The sequence below is a fragment of the Triturus cristatus genome, chromosome 6 (genome assembly GCF_964204655.1).
Source record: "Triturus cristatus chromosome 6, aTriCri1.1, whole genome shotgun sequence".
Taxonomy (NCBI): domain Eukaryota; kingdom Metazoa; phylum Chordata; class Amphibia; order Caudata; family Salamandridae; genus Triturus; species Triturus cristatus.
Window position 1 is genome coordinate 1,845,174,881 of NC_140589.1, and position 21,106 is coordinate 1,845,195,986.

The 21,106-nt window shown below is 45.8% G+C and overlaps 1 protein-coding gene across 2 annotated transcripts in view; it reads right to left on the bottom strand.

The window, feature by feature from the left end:
- The window catches only part of IFT172 (intraflagellar transport 172), a 1,173,227-nt gene that overhangs the window by 598,048 nt on the left and 554,073 nt on the right, over positions 1–21,106 (bottom strand). For both annotated transcript variants that reach the window (XM_085613308.1, XM_085613307.1), the window contains 2 exons: positions 17,809–17,953; positions 10,690–10,779 (listed from right to left, as the gene is read on the bottom strand). In XM_085613308.1, the coding sequence (XP_085469434.1) occupies positions 10,690–10,779; positions 17,809–17,953 (235 nt within the window). The remainder of the gene's footprint in view (positions 1–10,689; positions 10,780–17,808; positions 17,954–21,106) is intronic.

Consider the following 21,106-nt stretch of genomic DNA (forward strand, 5'->3'; position numbering starts at 1 on the left):
ACCACACATAGAGATCAGACGATGCAACATACTGAATCCTGCTACTCTTTTGCCCTCCAGTACAGAAAACGTTTCCCCACATGACTGTGTTGAAGTAATACATACCGTGACTAAACCAAGACAAGACTTGACAGATGTTGCACTCCCAGACCCTGACCTAACACTCTATGTTGACGGTTCATGTATGAGGACGGGGCGGGAGAATTAGTGGCAGCATATGCAGTGACCACTGCTACTGAAATCATAGAGACTAAAAGAATAGACATACTGTCAGCACAAGCAGCAGAGCTCATCGCTCTGACACAAGCGTGCATAAGAGCTAAGCACCTGAGAGTAAACATTTACACCGACTCACAATACGCATATGGGGTAGTTCATGACTTCGGAGTACTATGGAGGGAAAGAGGTTTCTTGACCTCTCACGGGGCCAAGATACAGCATGGCCCCCTTATTCAAGTCCTTCTAGATGCTATACATTTACCAACAGCGATAGCTATCCTGAAATGCAAAGCACATACTAAAGCCACAGATACCATTTCTCAAGGCAATGATCTGGCAGACAGAACAGCTAAACAGACAGCTCAGACCCCACTAGACATGACAAAATCACAGGTACCATCAATGACCAAAGCCATGACAGTCAGGGATCCTTCCAAGGATGTACAAGACATACAGACACATGCTACTCTAGACGATTGAAGAAATGGTCGGAACAAGGAGGGGTACTGACTGATCAGGGTTGGATGACTAAGGGCAAAGAAACATGGTTTCTTCCTGATTCGATGGTACAAGTGATCATAAATACCGCACATAGTCCTGCACACTTAGGAGAGAAAGCAATGCTAGACAGCTTACAGAATATATGGTTCAACAAGCACCTGCGTGCAGCAGCGAAACAAAAGGTCAGAACATGTATGATCTGTTGCCAATTCAATCCAGGTAAAGGCATCCCAATGGAACAAGGTGGATTCCATCCACCTGACCATCCTTTTGAAGTCCTCCAAATGGATTATATCCAAATGGACAGATGTAGAGGTTACAAATATGTCCTGGTAGTAGTGTGTTCCCTGACACGATGGACAGAGGCCTATCCAGTCCCTGATTATACTGCTGTAACTACCGCCAGACAATTGGTGCGAGAGTTTTTCCCACGTTATGGATTACCGCGTGTCGTATATTCTGACAACGGTCAGCCTTTCTCCTCTGAACTCATGAAACAGGTGTCCCTTCTGTTAGGGTATACCTGGAAGTTCCATTGTGTACGACATCCTGAGGCAGCAGGCCTTGTAGAAAGACATAATCAGACCTTAAAGATAAAACTAGCAAAGATTTGCGCAGACAAAGGTGTAGATTGGATGGTAGCCCTGCCCGTTGCCCTCTTTTACATGCGAATGGTAGCCCATTCTAGAACAGGCTTATCTCCCTATGAAGTGGTCTTTGGTAGACCACCGAATATGTGGGGCACTCCAATGCCTAAAAAGATCACTGATGTTGATAGTAACATGCTGACAGATTACCTGGCTTCCTTGATGTCTGCACTACTCTCTTGTCGTTCGCAGGTTGCTGCCGCCTTCCCTGACAACACCCAGGTCAAGGAACATTCCCTCGTTCCTGGGGATTACGTAGTCATACGGAACTTTGATAGAACGAGCCCTCTTGAGCCAAGGTGGAAGACGCCCAAGTTGGTATTATTGACCACGAGGACCGCTGTTAAAGTCGAAGGACGGAAAGGATGGGTTCATCTTCATCATTGTAAACGCTACTTTGGAAATAACGATTCGTTTAAAAAGGACATACACTTTTCAGACTTTGAGCCCCCTTTACTAGAGAAGACTCCCCAGCAGGAGTACAAAGCTAAACTTAGATCTAAAAAGTCAGAACCCGTTTGATCAATTAAGTCCACTAGGTGGTGAAGCGGTTGAACATGTATTCTGGCTTGCATAAGATCTTGGATACTACTGATGAGAAAAAGAGCAAGATGAAAAGCAAATACTGTAAAATATTACGTGGTAGATGTATAGTGACTTTGATTTTTTTATTTCTTCTGTGCATCACGATGATATGTATCAGCTTAATACTATATGCTATTTTTCCTCCTATTGCCTCACTCTTACACTCTTCTACTAATGATACCATAAAGCACACATTTAGTGATCTGCCATCCCATGAGCTATCATATCGACTTGCCTTACGCAACAATACCTTTATTCAGATGCTGCACCATTTACATCAGACTAGCAATGCTACAGACTGCTGGGTCTGTGGCCGACTTCCCCCGTATCAGAAGGTGAAGGGAGTGTTGCCTCTTTTCCCATTTCCATTCTCCAATAATGGTTCTTGCGGAGCATGGTTTGCCTTAATGACATCCATCAACGGAGATGCCAAAGAATGTCAAGACAAGGAGTGTAGGGGCGACTGGGTATGGGGTAATTTGAATAAAGTCATGAATAAAGCATGTTTCCCAGATGAAGAAGGTCTTCCCCAAAGGAAAGGTACAGATCTAGAAAATGAAGAGTATCTGCAAGGAAATGCGACCCTCGACTTTATAGTGTTGAATGTTAAGCCCATAAACAATTTAGGTCCATCCTCAATCACAGTCCTGCCAGTAAAAGGGAACTTGTGTGTCAGAAAAGAAGGCTCTGTACATCTGCACAGCGAGTGTAACACTATACTGGTGTTTAAAGACAAAGGAAAGTCTTACTTCAGAGCATCACGACACACCTACTTTATTTGTGGCCAGACAGCCTATGTGCAACTGCCCTTAGACTGGGGTGGGACGTGCTATATATCGTTTCTTTTACCACCGGTTTTCTTGGCCCCATCGAACTATCATCAAAATCTCCAACTAGCACTTATCAGACACAGACGAGGGCTCGATGCCTCTGGCATTGACCAGACTGAAACAGCTTGGGAACAATATACAGATTTCAACAAAGGATTCTTTTTCTTCATAGGTCCCGTCCAGAATAGTAAACTTATCCGCAGGCTAACAAGGATTCTAGAAACAGTTGCTAATGAGACTGCATCAGCCCTGGGGAACTTGACCCAGGAACAGTCTGCTATGAGAATGGTCGTTCTTCAGAATCGTCTTGTTCTTGACGTCATCCTAGCGGATAGGGGCGGGGCCTGTAGGGTCATCGGTTCCAGCTGTTGCGTTTTGATACCTAATAACGCACCGTCTGTATACAAGGCGATAACAAGACTCCACAAGATTGCACAAAGCATACACCAAGACCCAGGCGCGTGGACTTGGTCCAGTTGGCTCTGGGAAATAATATCAGCATGGGGATGGAAAGTGTTGACAGTCTGTGGACTAATACTACTGATGATATTCAGTTGTTGCCTATGTCTGCAGTGTGGCCCGGCCATTTGCGGCCTGTGTGCTACTGCATGTGTTCCACATCCCCATTTACAGAGCATTGAAAATGGTAAAATAATGCTGCAAGAACAGATTGACTGTCTCATGAGAATAGATATGACATGAGGGTCCACTAGGGGACAAGGAGGGAATGAGGAAATTAAAATATTATAAGGCCTATGTGTCCCCGTGTGTTCCCCGTCACTCATGTGTACATACATGTAACCTATGTATTTCTCCTCCATGGCCTGTCTATCATGATGCTTATGCTATAACGTGGCCAGCCATAATCCAGTCTCCCATGAGAGAAACGACAAATCTGCTCTGAGGCCTACACGTTTTACATCATGTTTTCCCGCATTTCCATTATTGTGGCTCAGCCAGAGCCGAAAAGAGGTTTCAGGCCTCAGAACGCTCTGAAAGCTGTAGCTGCGTATCCTTGGCCTTGCACACTTGGGCCTCAGCCAAAGGGGCCCCGACCGAGGTGCCGAGACAGTATTGAGCACGGTTATCTGCTTACTCCTACCGAAACCACATTCCTGCCTGGAGAAGGAGGGATAAACATGACCCATCTGCAAAGGAGAAAGCCTAGCCTTCCTGTCTCTTTTCGTGTGATTGCAAAGCTCACGTCAGTGAAAAGCCCATAGCCCCCATGTAGGGCCTACGCAGTAAATGAAGAAATAAATGCCACATTGGCCCCTGGTGATGGGCAACCTATGTCACGAATCAGTCCCTGCTCCAGACTTTAGATATCAGATAATACAAGATGTGCTGGTCGCCCTGACACTGAAGGCCTCACTTCCAGACCCCAGACTCCCCGGTTGCATAGCAACCCTTTCATACGTCAGTTACACGTCATGCTCGAGTTGAGCACAAGTAAGGCAAAGTTCCAGTAAAGTTCCAGCTGATCACGCAACCCCCTCCAGGCATCCACACACCTATGACACTTACCTATTATCATCAAGTGGACGCCCACCTTCACGCCTACTTACACACCCACATGCTCTTATCTCATTCTCTCTTGCTCCGCCTGAAGCACTCCTGCTTATGTATATTATTACAAACATATATATACTGTACTCTGTGAATAAAGTTTGAGAATATATTTTGAGAATCCTGGTCCTGATCCCTTGTGGTGATGGAACTATTCTCCCTATAACTCGAGTTATTTGAATAAAAGCCCTTTTTGAACCTGATACCACAGACTCAGCCTCTTGCTTTATGCATGATCATATTGATAAAGAAATTATGAGTGCGTAATACTTTATTTACGACAGAACAACAACCTGTATTGTTCAGTGGTTAGGCCAAACCCATCAATCAGAGCACTCTTCAGGACAGTGTAATTGGCAGCATCCTCATCACTAACTGTGAGGAGCTTGTCTCTACCTTTCTCAGAGAAGGAGAGCCACAAGATAGCTGCCCACTGACTTTGGGGTACCTGCTGTACTTTGCAAGCTCTCTCCAAAGCAGTTATCCATTTGTGGATGTCATCCCCACACTTGTAGGGAGGGACAATCTTGCTCAGGTTTCTATTATCATAGGCCCTGTCTCTATCCTTAGGGATATTGCTGCCACCAGTGGGTCCTAGCCCACTTAACTTTTGCTCTCTGGCCAGAGCAAGTCTCTCTTTGGCAAGGGCAAGTTCTTCCCTTTCAATCCTCAGATTGACTTCCCTCATTCTGGCCCGATGCTCTTTTCTCTGTGGAGAAAGCATTCCCCTGTGAGAAGAGGCATTGGAGCTATAAGAGACATGGGAGTGGATAGATTCCCTTGAAGGGGATCTTCCTCTCCTGCTTCTCTGGTTAAGTCCACTTGAGGGTCTGAATGGGGGGACCCCAGTCAGACTCCCATGTAGGCTTAAGTTAGCCTGGCTAAGTCTCCTAACTTGGACCTGGCTGTCTACCTCATCTTCTGAAGTCCCTGCTGACTCTTCTTGATCAGTATTGTGAGGGGAGTCTTCTGTGGAGGGTAGACCCTCATTGGTACCTAAGGCACCATCCTGGGAGGCTCTCTGAGCATCATACTCTTCTAAGATCTCCACTAGATAAATGAGGGTAGGGTTTGAACCCTGTTTTAACTTTCTGGAGGTACACAATTGTCTCATCTCCTGAAAAGTTAGGGTATCATATCTAGAGGGTATCTTTCTAGGATATCCCCCTCCTGAGAGAGAATCAACTTGATCTCCTCTCAGAGACATGATCTAGTGAGGGTGTGGTGTGTGCACCTACCTACACTAGTTGTATCTACTAAAACCTCTCTAGTAGTTGTAGTCAGGGTGTGCTAGGCCCTTCAACCTACAACAACTAAGTTCAGTAGAACTTAAGTATTTATAAGCTATGTTATATGTACCTTACAAATATCCTTGTGATCTTTCAATTTGATATCTCAAGATTACAATGGTATCACAACAGCAAGCTCAGATCCCAACCGCTGCTCACCAATGTGAGCAGTTGGCCTGATATATGATGTCACTAGTTCTAGTTTACACCTTGTATCAGTCCAAACAACCCTTATGGTGATTGGTTGTAAAGCCAACCTTATAGACCAGCTATCCTAGTGGTAGCATGGACAAGAGCAGTCTTAGGCTAAACTCTGTATGGCATGTGAAGCCAGCTGTTATACCATTTGCAACCCCTTGAATATCAAATGAAAGGACACCACAACAGATATATTATAAAAATAGAATATATTTATTCTAGTCAAAATACCCTCAGCACTCTTTATGAGATTCGGGGTAAGTACAACACAGTCTTATTTAAGCATACATAAGTCACACAGGTAAGTAATACAGTTAGGCCCTAGGGGCCACGCAAACCATATACTAAGTAAGTGGTATAAGAACCACTGTCACGAACACAGGTTAGGCCTAGGCCTAGGGAATCGCTGGGGCTACACTATCCTATCAGTTGCTAGGCAGTGGGAGGCCCATGGGATTCAGGTGCAGAGTGGAAACACTCACGCGTAAAGCGTTAAAGTCGATAGAAATAGTAATGTACAGAAATTAAGAGTTTTAGGACACTTCGGAAGGAACTAGGAGTTAGAGACTTGGAAACTAGACACTAAGATAGTCAATACCCTTGTGAGCACCGGAGTACGCAGAATGAAGGATTTGCTTCTGTTGCAGACCAGGAAGGCCTGAGGTGCTTCTCTTTCACAGGGAAGCAAGGGCCAGTCTGGAGGAGCCAAACCAGCGGTGGAAAGTCAAAGGTTCATCGTCGCAGAGGTCACTAGCCAACGGGCAAGCAACCGGACAGACGCGTCGAGCAGGAAAATGCAGAAGGGCCCCACGTAGAACTCGTGGAGTGTGGAGGGCTGATCTTCGGTGCAGATGGTGCTCGGGGTTGGGGCTTCTCAATCCCCAGAGCACAACTTCGAGGATGCCTCAGAAGCTGCGCTGGAAGCAAGTAGCCAATTTTCCCAGGTAGCCGGTCCCACGTCTCTTGTCGCCTCCACGGATCTCAGCTTTGCTGTGGATGTGGATCAGGGTCGGAGAAGTCTGGAAGTCAAGGCGCTGGTCGGGCTCTGCAGTCGGTTCCTTGTAAAACTTCAGGCAAAGCAAACGGCAGGTTGCTTGATGGTGCCTGTTTGCACACGGGTGGCCACTCCTTGGCCACAAGGGAGATTCTTCAGTCTTCTTCCGTAGTCGAATGTCGAAGGTCCAGAGTTTCTGTTCAAGTTTCAGTTATCAAGATAATCCAAAATCCTAGGGACTCAGCTCCCACTCTAATACTAATCTGGGGGGCTGGGTTACCTGCTAGGTCCCTCCTATGGGTGGGACCAGGGAGGGGGGTGGTTACACCCCCTTCCCTTTGTCCAGTTTTGCGCCAGGACTGGGGCTGGAGTGCCCCAGCACCGGTTTGAACTGGACTATGCATGGGACACCTTGTGTGCCCCAGGCAGTGTCTCGTTTCATTCATCCCTCCCTGCCCAGATACACTAAGGCCTGTCTAGGGTGGTGCTAGCACCTCCCAAGGCAGGAAACCTATTGTCCAAGCCTCCCGTGCCGGGATCACTCCCAGCAGCAGGAGGTCAGACTTGTGTCTGTGGCAGCAGCATCCATTTTGTGATGCTGGGGCTCTGGTTACCTTTAACCGAGTAGTAGGTCTTCAACATGTCTTCTCCCTCTAGAAGGGAGGAATATTATCCTCATCCCCAGAAATGGGATGGGGGTATTATTCCAAAGTGTTAGACACCTTACACAACATGTTTTGATAAAGCCAAACCATAGTTACCATAACCGCGAGGATTATAAGGCACTTTAAGAGTATATGGTAGGCGATATCATAGAACAGCTATAAGGACATGGTTCCGAAAGCTGCAGACAGGCTCAGCTCATGCTAGAGCACCATCTCACATGTTACCAAGCACTCTGCCTTCAGGATTTGTTAAGGCCTGCCATAGGAGTGACTGATAGGTTACCCATGTGTCTATATATAAGGTAGGTATAGGAATACTACACCTAAGCAAGGGGTGATTACACGACCTTGCCCCAGCTGAGTGATCAGCCAGTTGTGTCATAATGGAAGGCCAGCCAGGGGTGGCATAATACATGCTGCAGCCCCTGGTAGGCCTAGGGTACACCTATGCCCTGGGTACCTAAGGTACACTGTACAGGGCCCTAAAAGGTGATCCGTACCAATTGGGTTATGTACCTAAAGTACATAATGTGAATTTAGAGAAAGAACAGCTGGGCTGTGGGTCTGATTAGCAGGCCCACAGCCACATCTAAGTCGAAAACCAGTGAAGCAAAAGCAAAAAGTGGGGGTGAACATAGAAAGCAGACCCTACTCTCCTACAGCTGTTTCAATACTTTTGTGTTACTCAGCAGCACAACATCTCACTGTTTCAGAGTAACAAAATTAAAAATAAAATCAATCCCACTATCAAATTCAGAATCTGTGTAATAACTGAAACAGATTAAACTTGCATGCTACTATTAGAAAAACTGTTACTGAAAACATTCCTTAATCTATGAAGTTTTGTGGGGCAAAAAACACCATGGCCACAATAAAGATCGGTCAATTCATAAAACTGTAACTTGAAACAACAGCAGGGTTGGAAAGTAGAACATTTAAGAAGTCCTTCATTTCTTGGGGTTACTTTTGGAGTGCTCCAGATACTGTGTCTACCTGTATCCTAACACAGAATATGTGAAGTGATGCAAAATGCCAATAGGGCTTGGTGGTACTTATTTAGTCAGCAGTCCAGCGGATACCTAGCCATGCCAGTACATTTGAGTGGCAATGTCCTGCAAAACCCTTTCCTCACATACAATTTGGGCAGAGACGGGACTTACTAGAGGCCTTTGTTGTCTATTTTGGTCCTACCTCCTTGACTGAGATATCAGGCTAACTTACTGGGCCATCTTAGACTTATAAAGGAGATCAGGAATGTGGGTACCACTAATTACATCAGTACCAAGTCTTACTACATTTCCTTTAAGGACAATGGAAACCCAGAAACTATTGAACAAAATATCCAATAAGCTTTCAGTCATGGAGTTTAAACAAAGACTGATTATCTACAGTGACCAAGACCATGTTTCATTGTAAAACTTAACAGCACTAACAAGAAATTTAGGGCCAGATGTAGGTAAAATTAATTTTGGGAATCCTTAATAGCGAATTTTACCAATTCGCTATTAAAGACTCGCAGAATTGAATGTAGGTAGGAATTGCTAAAATATTAGCGATTGCTTAAAATTCCTTAATAGCGAATCGCAAATTGAGATTCGCCAATAAGGAATACCTACCCATTCATTCTTTTGGGCTAGGAGGCCCATAGGAATGAATGGGAAGACATACTCAATTTGCGATTCGCTATTAGAGAATTGCAAATTGCAGACGCAATTTCAAGGGTGCAAGGGTTCCAAAAGGACACCCTGTTGCACCCCTGAAATGTGCATGTGTGCACATGTGGAGCACATACATGCCCTAAGGGCATGAATGTGTGCCACATGGCACTCTTAAAAAAGCAAAAAAGTGCTTTTTAAAGGAAATCGCTAATTACCACCAACTTGAAGTTGGTGGTAATTAGCGATTCCTTAAGGCTAAAATGCACTTTCTTTTGTGTTACTTACATTGCATTTAAGGAATCGCAATTTGCGATTCCTTAAATACAATCGCAAAATAGGGATTCGCAATTTTTGCAATTCCTTATTTTGCAAGTAGGTTTAATCTTACCTACATTGCTCAAAGCCAAATTGCGATCGCCAAGGCCGAAATTCTGCGAATTTCGGCATTAGCGATTGCTATTTGGCTTCCTACATCTGGCCCGTAGTTTTGATTGAATTTATGAAACATACAGCACAATCAAAATAAAAAAAAGAATTAGGAAGGATATTTAAACTTGGAGCTGGCTGTGCTAAAATGTAGACATGGATATTTACCTAGCGCTGCACAATAACAGCAATCTGAGGTAGTTTGGCAAGACACCTGCCTGCCGAACTGTTGTAACCTTCTGTTGAGTATTTTCATACTCCAAATGCAATCGGCTAATGTAACAAATGTGCTCCATATTAAGGCCCTCATTATGATGGTGGTCGGACGAGCATATGACTGCTATCGCTGCGGGCAGGTATCCATCTGGCAATAAGTTGGCGTTCCCATCTGCCTCATTACGATCAGAGAGCTGTGCAGGCAGTCAGAAAGTCCCTTTTGGTACTGCGGCTTGCGCTGCGGCCCAGGAAAAGGGCCGCAGCACAAGATGCAGTAGGAAGAGGTACTTTGTGTACATCCATGCATCGTGTGCCAGGCACCACACGGTGCATGGATGTGTGGGGGGCATTAGCAGTGGTCCACGGGGGAAGGTAGCCCTTCTTGTGGTCCCCAAAGTTCCTTTCTAGCTGCCTTTTCATAGCGGTGGGGCCGCCATGAAAAGGCAGTCAGAAACGGACATCATAATCCCTATAGGAGTGCCTGCGCAGGCACTGCCTCCATTGTTGGGATAGGAATCCGACCGCTGCTCCGACGGGATACTAGATCCTGTCGGAGGCGGCGGTCTTCCCCCCTGACAAAAAATGGTCCAACTGCTGGTATCATAATCTGGCATTCAGACCAAAGGGCTGTCAGCCTGTTGGACCGCCACTGACAGCATCAAACTGTGGCCCTAAGTTCTGACTTGAGCATATTCTTTGGGCATACCCTTTCTAGCAAACCTGGGATGAAAACATGATGATTTGAAATCAATTAAATATTGAAATGACATAAGCAGTAACTTGGCAATAACATCTACTGTCACCACAACCAGCTAATGAGATGCTCACAGTACAGTGCTGGTGCAATCTCTCAAGATAGCCTCCTGCCCTTTACTCCATCCTGCAGCTTTACCTTGTGAGCCTCTTCCCAAAGGCCAGCCTGAGTGTACATATCAATTGCATCCTTCGTCTGATCTGCTTTAATGTACAGATGCTCTGCAACCTGGGAGAAAGCACAAAGAGACAATTTCATTACTTTCTGATGGATAGACATGGTCAATATATCATCAATAGGGCTTTCTTGACATATCTCATGTTCTATTTCAGAGCAGTATTGGACACATTCAATAAGACAATTATTAATAGTGGTATCAAAACAACAGATTGTTGTACAACAACTAACATTACCAACAATAATAATAGTGTGACTATTGACAGAATACATCCTACTATGTGAGAAGTTGGCCTGATGTATGATGTCACTAGTTCTAGTGTACACCTTATATCAGTCCAAATACCCTTATGGTGATTGGTTGTAAAGTCAACCTTATAGACTAGCTATCCTAGTGGTAGCATGGACAAGAGCAGTCTTAGGCTAAACTCTGAATGGCATGTGAAGCCAGCTGTGATACCATATATAATCCCTTGAATACCAAATGAAAGGACACCACAACAGATATATATATAAAATAAAGTGTATTTATTCTAGTCAAACCCTCAGCACTCTTTATGAGATTAGAGGTAAGTACAACACAGTCTTATTTATGCATACATTAAGTCACACAGGTAAGTAATACAGTTAGGCCCTAGGGGCCACGCAAACCATATACTAAGTAAGTGGTATAAGAACCACTGTCACGGAAATAGAATAGGCCTAGGCCTAGGGAATCGCTGGGGCTACACTACACTAGCGTTAGTTAGGAAGTGGGAGGCCCACGGGATTCGTGTGCAGAGTGGAAACACTCACGCGTAATGCGTAAAAGTCAATAGCAATAGTACAGTTTAGAAAACGGTAGATTTAGGACACTTCCGGAGTAGCTAGGAAGTTGAGACTTGAAAACTAGACACTAGGATAGTCACTATCCTGATGAGCACCGGAGTACCCAAGTTACCTAGCCCACAGGCTGCGGGTGCATAGGGGTGAAGATGCGTCGTTTTCGTCGTCGACTCCTATGGATGCCTGAAGAAAGATGCTGACAGGCAGTCAGTGAAGAGTGTCCGGTGGATCCCAAGGCTGGGATCAAGAAGAGAAGAAACCTGCAAGCAGAAGGGACAGAGTCAAGGTCACTAGCCAGTGACCACGTGGAACCAGGAAGGAACCAGGCGATGTCGTGAAGATTGCAGGTGAAGGTGAAGCTTGTCGCTGCAGCCAGGAGGACCAGGAAGCGTCGAGGACGACCAGGCCCAGGAGGCGAGCTGTCCCACGAAGGCTCTTGCTGTCGGCGGCGTCGAAGTTGGACTAGGACTCACCAAGCCTTGGCAAGCGGAACCCACGAAGAACGAAGGACTTGCTTCTGGTGCAGACCAGGAAGGTCTGGGGTGCTTCTTCTTTGCAGAGAAGCGGGAGCCAGTCTGGAGGAGCCAAACCAGCGCAGAAGATTTCAGGGTGCGTCGTCACAGAGGCCACTAGCCAGCGGGCAAGCAACCGGACAGACGCGGCAAGCAGGAAAATGCTGAAGGGCCCCACGCAGGACTCGTGGAGTGTGGGGGGCTGATCTTCGGTGCAGATGGTGCTTGGGGTTGGGCCTTCTCAATCCCCGGTGCACAACTTCGAGGGTACCTCAGAAGCTGCGCTGTAAGTTACTAGCCACTTTTTCCAGGTAGCCGGTCCCACGTCGCTCGTCGCCTCCACGGATCTCAGCTCTGCTGCAGATGTGGATGAGGGTCGGAGAAGTCTGGAAGTCAAGGCTCTGGTCGGGCTCTGCAGTCGGTTCCTCGTAGAACGGTCGCAAAGCAAAGGGTAGTCTCTTGATGGTGCCTGTTTGCACAGGGTAGCCACTCCTTGGCTACAAGGGAGATTCTTCAGTCTTCTTCTTTCGTCGAATGTCGAAGGTCCAGAGTTTCTGTTCAGTTTTGCAGGTTCAGGATAATCTAAAGTCTTGAGGCCCAACTCCCACTCTTATACTAATCTGGGGGGCTGGGATACCTGCTAGGTCACGCCTTATGGGTGGGACCTGGGAGGGGGTGGTTACACCCACTTCCCTTTGTCCAGTTTCGCGCCAGAGCTGGGGCTGGAGTGCCCCAGCGCCGGTTTGAACTGGACTATGCAAGGAACACCTTGTGTGCCCCAGGCATGTCTCATTCCTTTCAGCCCACCCTGCCCCAATACACTAAAGGCTGTCTGGGGAGGTGCTAGCACCTCCCCAAGCAGGAAACCTATTGTCCAGGCCTCCCTGGCTGGGATCACTCCCAGCTGCAGGAGGTCAGACTTGTGTCGTGGCAGCAGCATCCATTTTGTGATGCTGAGGCTTTGGTCAGAGGTTATACAGCAAAGTAGGATTTTAACATGTCTCTCCCTCTAGAAGGGAGGAATAATATCCTCATCACCAGAAATGGTATGGGGGTATTATTCCAAAGTGTTAGACACCTTACACGACATGTTTTGATACAGCCCAACCATAGTTACCATAACCGTTTAAGATTATAAGGCACTTTAAGAGTATATGGTAGGCTATATCATAGAACAGCTATAAGGACATGGTTCCGAAAGCTGCAGACAGGCTCAGCTCATGCTAGAGCACCATCTCACATGTTACCAAGCACTCTGCCTCCAGGATTGTTAAGGCCTGCCATAGGAGTGACTGATAGGTACACATGTGTCTATATATAAGGGTAGATATAGGCATACTATATCTAAGCAAGGGGTGATTACACGACCTTGCCCCAGCTGAGTGATCAGCCAGTTGTGTCTGATTGGAAGGCCAGACCAGTGGTGGCATAATACATGCTGCAGCCCCTGGGAGGCCTAGGGTACACCTATGCCCTGGGTACCTAGGGTACACTGTACAGGGTCCAATAAGGTGATCCTTACCAATTGGTTATGTACCTAGGGTACATGGAGTCCATTTTACAGAGAGAGCAGACAGCCTGAGACCCTGAATGGCAGGATCTCAGGCCAACTAAGTCGAAAAACCAGCTAGACACTAGGCGAAAAGTTGGGGGTAACCATAGTCAGATATCCACCTTCCTACATACTACATTTAGGTTACTTACCTGTAACTGCAGTTCTATAGCACTGGTATCTTTTATCTTTCATCTCTTGTGTCAGACTGTGACTCTTCAGTACTTTAATACAGGAAAATATAGTGTTAAGATGCGCAGAGGCAAAATATTTACTCTCTAACTTAATAGAGCGCAATGAGTTGCCTTTCATAGTATGGACAATGTACATGATCAACAAGATACATTCTTGCGGTGCTGGGAAAGCATGGTCAACCAGTGATGTCACAACCAGTGCCGTGCTTGTGTTGATGGTGGATATGCTGAATATCTATTTACGTGTAGGTAGTTATAAAGCATGGACCCAGCTAGAGAGCAAAGAAGTACTGATCCATGGCGGGAGTCCCGACTTACTATTCAAGATAGTTTATCATTAAGCTGGATGTTTATGGCAAATTAATCCTATTGTGTTGAGATGTAGTGTTTTCTAATGAAGTGAGTTTTCATCTTCTCTCTGGATTGTAGAGGGCTGAGGCGATAATGCTGCTGATAGTGATGGTATTTCAGATCCTGTGAGCATAGGTGGAGATGGTTTGTCTTTTGGTTTCCTCCTAATTGCAGTTGTTTGTTCCCAGTCTGACGATGGTCATGGAATCTGGTATTCTACTGCCCACCAGAGGTAGTTGTCAGATATGAATGTTGCAGGTAGCCTTGTAGATGACTCAGCCTATCTGAAGATGATGCAGTCCTAGAATTTGAGCCAGCATAGTGCCAGCATTGACGAGATATGTCTGAACTTCCTGAGGTTCTAGACGAGCCATGATACCACATGTAGGATGCTGTTCAGCGGAGTCCGTGTGGTGTCAGAAGATTTTGCATCTATCTCTTTACATGCTCTGGGAGGTACAACAATGCAGGGTGTTTTACCTGTGATGCTGAACAGTGTGGGAAAGTACTTGCACCCAGTTATTCTCTCAACACCACCCCTAAAATACTGGGCCATTCCACTTCTTGGAATAACCCAATTAGACCCCACTCATAGGATTAGTTATTTAGCTCTGACAGAGTACAATGGCATAGGTTTGGTTTGTACAGTTAAATGGTCTCTGCTCCCATCTTCCCCTGATAATTTGCATTCAGATTGCTGCCTTTGTCTAAGAGAGCAAGAGTCACAGTATGCTTCCCTCACCCATGCCTTTCTCATCTCAGTGCCCTTTATTTCCATCCCACAGCATAGCTTTATTCTCTGGAGGGTCTTTGATTCCCAATGCAGTATGGAAATATGAGAGAGATATTTGATGGTATGTGTACTATTTGAATACATTATGCATTAAATTCTTTGGCTTCTGTAATTCTTGGAGTTGCATACAAGAATTGACTCCACTGGGGGAGGAGCCAAGATGGCGACCGGAACGGCAGCGTAGGCTCCCGGCTCCGTGAACCTCCACATCCCGCACAGATATCCTGCATGAGATCCTTAGCCTGCGCTATATCCCCGTGTTGGTGAATGAGAGCGGCAACCGCTCGTGTGACTCCGAAGTTTCTGGCGGCGGTACCGCCGGAGAAATGTCCATTTGAAGTTTGCGGCCTGTGCAGCCCTGGAACCGGGACCTCGAGTGGACAACATGGCCGGGCGGCAGTTCAACAACAGCGGCCTTTGGTGACTGGGTGGAGTCGGACTACCGGAGCGGTGCGAATATCGGCCTACATTTCGCCGTGGTCGTTCCTACCACTAAGCGTAGCGGAACGAGTGCATGCCCGAGGTGGCAATTTCAAGATTCTCCGATGATCGCCTCAGCCTTCGCCGGTGAGCTGCCCGGACGCCGCCCGTAACTCGCCCTGATTCTTGCGGGCTGCTCCCGGATTTTCGCGGGCGCTGGTCCGTGGTGGGGATGACTGTTGCCCGTGACCACACACCGGATAAATTTTTGCCTGCCCCCGGAACCCTGTTCCCAGTGACATGGAACTTCGAGGCGCTTGTCCCTGAGTCCCGGTCCCACTCTGGGTTGGACCTACCCGGCGGCCATCTTGATAGGACGAGGTCTACCATCCTGTCCACTAGGTCGCAGCAAGATTGGGAGTGTGCAACTATGAGGAGCGTAGCGGAGCGAGCGCCGGGAGCTGTGCTGGGGTACGGTGACCTTCTCGAAGCTCTCGGTGCCCTTCATTCCACCTTGGTTCACGGCGCCTGGGTATTAGGGAGTAAGCTTGATGGGGTGGCATCAGCGTCGGAACAGTTGCGGCCTGCCTGTCCCCAGGTACACAGGGACTTCCTACACTGCACACAGGAGGATAGTGTCGTGGCCGCCCCTGTGAATAGCGAACAGCTGGAAACTCCGGACAGTGAACTAACGTGTGATCGGCCGGCTGTGGGTCTGGTCTGTTCCGGAGGTCTTGGACCTGAGTGGGGGGTGGTGGCCTTGTCCCGTGCGCGGCCTCCGGCGACCCAGGCAATATACAAGCAACGGTCGCCTGCCCTGGCTGATTCCGCCTTCCTGGACCTTGTGTGCAGTTCAGATCCTGGGGCAGCACTGGGAAAGACGACCCTCCATAATGCTGACTGTGTTGGTGTTCAGAGACTTCCACCCTACCTGTGTGTGTCGCTTCCTGGTCTTTTTGGGACGCTCCTCTTCCTTGTAACATTGTACATGGCACTGGGTCGATGGGTATGCATGGGTGGAATCGCAAAGAGTGGCCAAGGATGAGGCTAATCCTTCAGAGGTGGTCATTCAATAGGCGGGCGGGCTCAGGGGTTGCGTGCTCTCACGGCATAACTGTTAGTGTAATAGGTGCATAATGCTCCCCATTTTTCTTTGACATGAGCGATTTTGTGTTGTTTATTGTTTGCTTTGGGGGGAAACATATTGTGCGGGAGGGAGAAGCCGGGGGCAGGTTTTGAAGGCCCTCCTCCAGTTTATTAATACTCTCTCTACCCCCCCGTCTGGTGGGGTTTCTTTTCTTACTCCTTTTTCTCTGTTTCTTCTATATTTCGGGTCTGGTTCCGGGGCGACAGGCACACTGCTGGGGGGGGGGGCCGTACTCATCTGCAGAGGTGCAGGGTGGGGGGTTGGGGGAGGGGATTCTTTAGTCTTTACTCCCTTTTTTTTTTCTCATGGCCTCCTTTTTCTTCTCTTATTCTTCTTGGTCTTTCTTCTCTGGGATCAGCATGGTAGAACTCCTTTGTCGTTAATCACCGCATTTTCGTGTGTGCCACAATTTCCGTGGTGTTTTCTGGGTTTTAGGGCAGGGGACTGCAGGCGCAAATGGCCGTGATATTCCTCCACATCCTGAACTTCCTGTTTCAACGCCATTGATTAGATAGATTGCTGTTTATTGTTGACGTTTATTATTCTGCCTGTCATTTTTCGCTGCTGGGAAACTGTTTGGCACCTGATCCTTCCATCCTCCCTTATTATAAAATGAAAACCATTTGTATCCTGGTCTCCTCCTTGGGCTGTTCAGTGGCCGAGAGTGTACTAGCATGGAGATTCTGCTCCCCGAGGTGCTGCCTGTGATAAAATTTTATTTCTGTTACTCTGACTGCTTAGCGGCCGGCCCCGGGGGTTGTAGGCCCATACTTGTTATTGGTTGAAATGTCAATAAAGGTTTTTCAAAAAAAAAATTTAAACAAAAAAAAAAGAATTGACTCCACTGAGATCAAGTCTCATATATTTCATAATCTTCAAACTTGAAAACCCAGAATCCTGGAGATGGTTGCCGCTGAAACTGCAGACAATCTGTCTGTATTTTTTTTCAAGCAAGAGGAAATAAATGAATATTTCTTCTGCAGAGTTATCCTTTTTCAGTATTCTGATTTAATGCATATGCAGTAAACGTGACTATTAGCTGGATGCATGTTTCAAACTGTTCTGGCATTTTGTTCCCACCCATTAAATGAGAAAAAGGTAAAACCATTAGTGGCCATATTACACCAAATACATAAAGAATGCTGGTAGCAGACACCATGTTTTAAGATCAGTGGTTAGACATCCTTCTTTTTAATGCATATCTGCTACCAGGCAAGATATTCAATTGAAAGACATGCAAATAGTAATAATACACCAAAACTGTTTGTTGAAAAAAGAGCTCTCACCTCATACTCCTGCGCCGATGCATAGTGCTGTGCGATCTTGTGATAGTACTTGGTCGCCGTCTTTCCATCCTGTAGATCCAGAATATGAATAGCCTTCTTCCACTGGCGGGCTCCAATGGCTGCCTCAATGGCTTTGACAGAGCACCTGGTAGCAACAAAAAGGCACAATTCGACTCTAGGAATGTCTAATAAGGTAGTTATAGACTGCGCATTTGAGGTCCACATGATTATTCTCTGGGCTTCAGCAGATCCAAGAACAATATAAATAAAGAGCATTACTCCTTCTCATCTGAGAAGTATCTACTGAACTGGAACTAAATCCATCTGCAGGGGGAGGGAATAAGATTGCAGTTTTTTTTTGTTTTTTTTACAGCGCGAACTGGACCCAAATGTACCAGGATGCTTTACATGAGCACCAGCTGCATTACAGACGGACTGATTCATATTTTTTTTTCTAGGCACAGAGAGTTTAAGTGATTTGCCCAGAATCACAGAATACTTGAGCCTTCCACCAGACTGGAACCCGGTGCCCCGGCTTCAAGGTCGGCCGCTCTAGCTGTTAAGCCAGGCTAGTTGAAATGGCACTTGTTGGAAGAAAGAACTTATTCTGAAATATGATATTTATTTGGTTTAACCAATTTCCAAACAGTTTGGCCTGTTTAAAAGTCCAATGATTTCAATCTGAAGATCTTCGCTTTAAGAGATTGTGTGATAAACAGGCACAATTCATTTGGCAATGGGTGGATGTAAAATATTTGCAGCAATCTAGATCGCTTGAGTATGGAGGTGCTTGTTTTCCAAGAGCAATGGAACAGGAGGCGCTGCAGAGTGCCAGAAGGCACAATCATACTTGGGAGATTTGCCGCCTAGGTGAGCCTGCGGTGAAAGCGACCTGGAACATTGGGTGGCAGGACCTGTAACCCATCAGGGAACAATAACGGATCAGATTTGAATACATAAGTAGGCATATTAATTATACTATCAAAATTAATAATAACACTGTATCTATCATACAGGACAATTTAGTTGCCTCTAAGCAATGAAAATAAAATATGTTAATATTATTTATCTTATTTATCTTATTTGGACTTAAAGGCACTCAATTTAACAACCAAGGCAGGATATCAAATATCAAGGACCAATATATCCACTTTACATGCTTATAAAGTACAAGAATATTGACTACTAATATGTTGTGGCCTATAATACCAATATTGCATTGGTAAGTATATATATTCAAATATTATGGTAACAAATATATATATTTAAAAAAATGTAATGCATGTATATAATTAATTCATACAATTACATGTAACTTTACATTTGCTTTAAAAAGTATATACATTTTAAAATTAAAATTTTAATTTAAATTACATGTATTAAATAAATATTTCTTAAGAAAGATAATTTTATATAATATAATCTTCAATAAAAAGATTTGAAAAGAAAAAAAAGATAATTTATGTTATAAAAAAACCAATATAAACATGTATAATTATTATTTAAACAGGATAACTATTAAATCGTGAATTTTTTTTTTAAATAAGGTATTAAAATTAATACACTTCATAGACTGAAAAACATGAAAAATAAATACAAAATAAAACACAATTATAAAAAACTAATAGACATATAACAATTTTTTAAGGAAAATGCACCTTACCCTGCAAGCATATGTTTGTAGTATATAGTATTTTAGTTTCACATGCTTAGCGCACTCCTGTCATCAAGTGTTGGCCTCAAACGTTTGAAAGTTGTTTATGTTCGAAGAAGTATCGAGACATGAGAAGTCATGAGATGTTGTGTGGCTCCCCATCTTGATGTACATTGTGCATGGGCAAAAAAGTCCATGTGTGATTATTTTTGCACAGTGGATGAGAGTATGTAAGGAATATGAACGCAAGATGCATGAAGGCAAATGTGCAGTGAAATACAGAAAGCAAATGATATGCAAAAAATACAGGCTTCCTGGGAAGATCATTCTAGGAGAGTAGGGTCTGCTTCCTATGGTCACCCCCACTTTTTGCTTTTGCTTCACTGGTTTTCGACTTAGATGTGGCTGTGGGCCTGCTAATCAGACCCACAGCCCAGCTGTTCTCTCTCTAAATTCATACTATGTACATTAGGTACATAACCCAATTGGTAAGGATCACCTTATAGGGCCCTGTACAGTGTACCTTAGGTACCCAGGGCATGGGTGTACCCTAGGCCTACCAGGGGGTGCAGCATGTATTATGCCACCCCTGGCTGGCCTCCCATCATGACACAACTGGCTGATCACTCAGCTGGGGCAAGTTTATGTAATCACCCCTTGCTTAGGTATAGTATTCCTATACCTACCTTATATATAGACACATGGGTAACCTATCAGTCACTCCTATGGCAGGCCTTAACAAATCCTGAAGGCAGAGTGCTTGGTAACATGTGAGATGGTGCTCTAGCATGAGCTGAGCCTGTCTGCAGCTTTCGGAACCATGTCCTTATAGCTGTTCTATGATATCGCCTACCATATACTCTTAAAGTGCCTTATAATCCTCGCGGTTATGGTAACTATGGTTTGGCTTTATCAAAACATGTCGTGTAAGGTGTCTAACACTTTGGAATACTACCCCCATCCCATTTCTGGGGATGAGGATAATATTCCTCCCTTCTAGAGGGAGAAGACATGTTGAAGACCTACTACCCGGTTAAAGTTAACCAGAGCCCCAGCATCACAAAATGGATGCTGCTGCCACAGACACAAGTCTGACCTCCTGCTGCTGGGAGTGATCCCGGCACGGGAGGCTTGGACAATAGGTTTCCTGCCTTGGGAGGAGCTAGCACCACCCTAGACAGGCCTTAGTGTATCTGGGCAGGCAGGGATGAATGAAACGAGACTGCCTGGGGCACACAAGGTGTCCCATGCATAGTCCAGTTCAAACCGGTGCTGGGGCACTCCAGCCCCAGTCCTGGCGCGAAACTGGACAAAGGGAAGGGGGTGTAACCACCCCCCTCCCTGGTCCCACCCATAGGAGGGACCTAGCAGGTAACCCAGCCCCCCAAATTAGTATAAGAGTGGGAGCTGAGTCCCTAGGATTTTGGATTATCCTGATAACTGAAACTTGAACAGAAACTCTGGACCTTCGACATTCGACTACGGAAGAAGACTGAAGAATCTCCCTTGTGGCCAAGGAGTAGCCACCCTGTGCAAACAGGCACCATCAAGCGACCTGCCGTTTGCTTTGCCCGAAGTTCTACGAGTAACCGACTGCAGATCCCGACCAGCGCCTTGACTTCTAGACTTCTCCGACCCTGATCC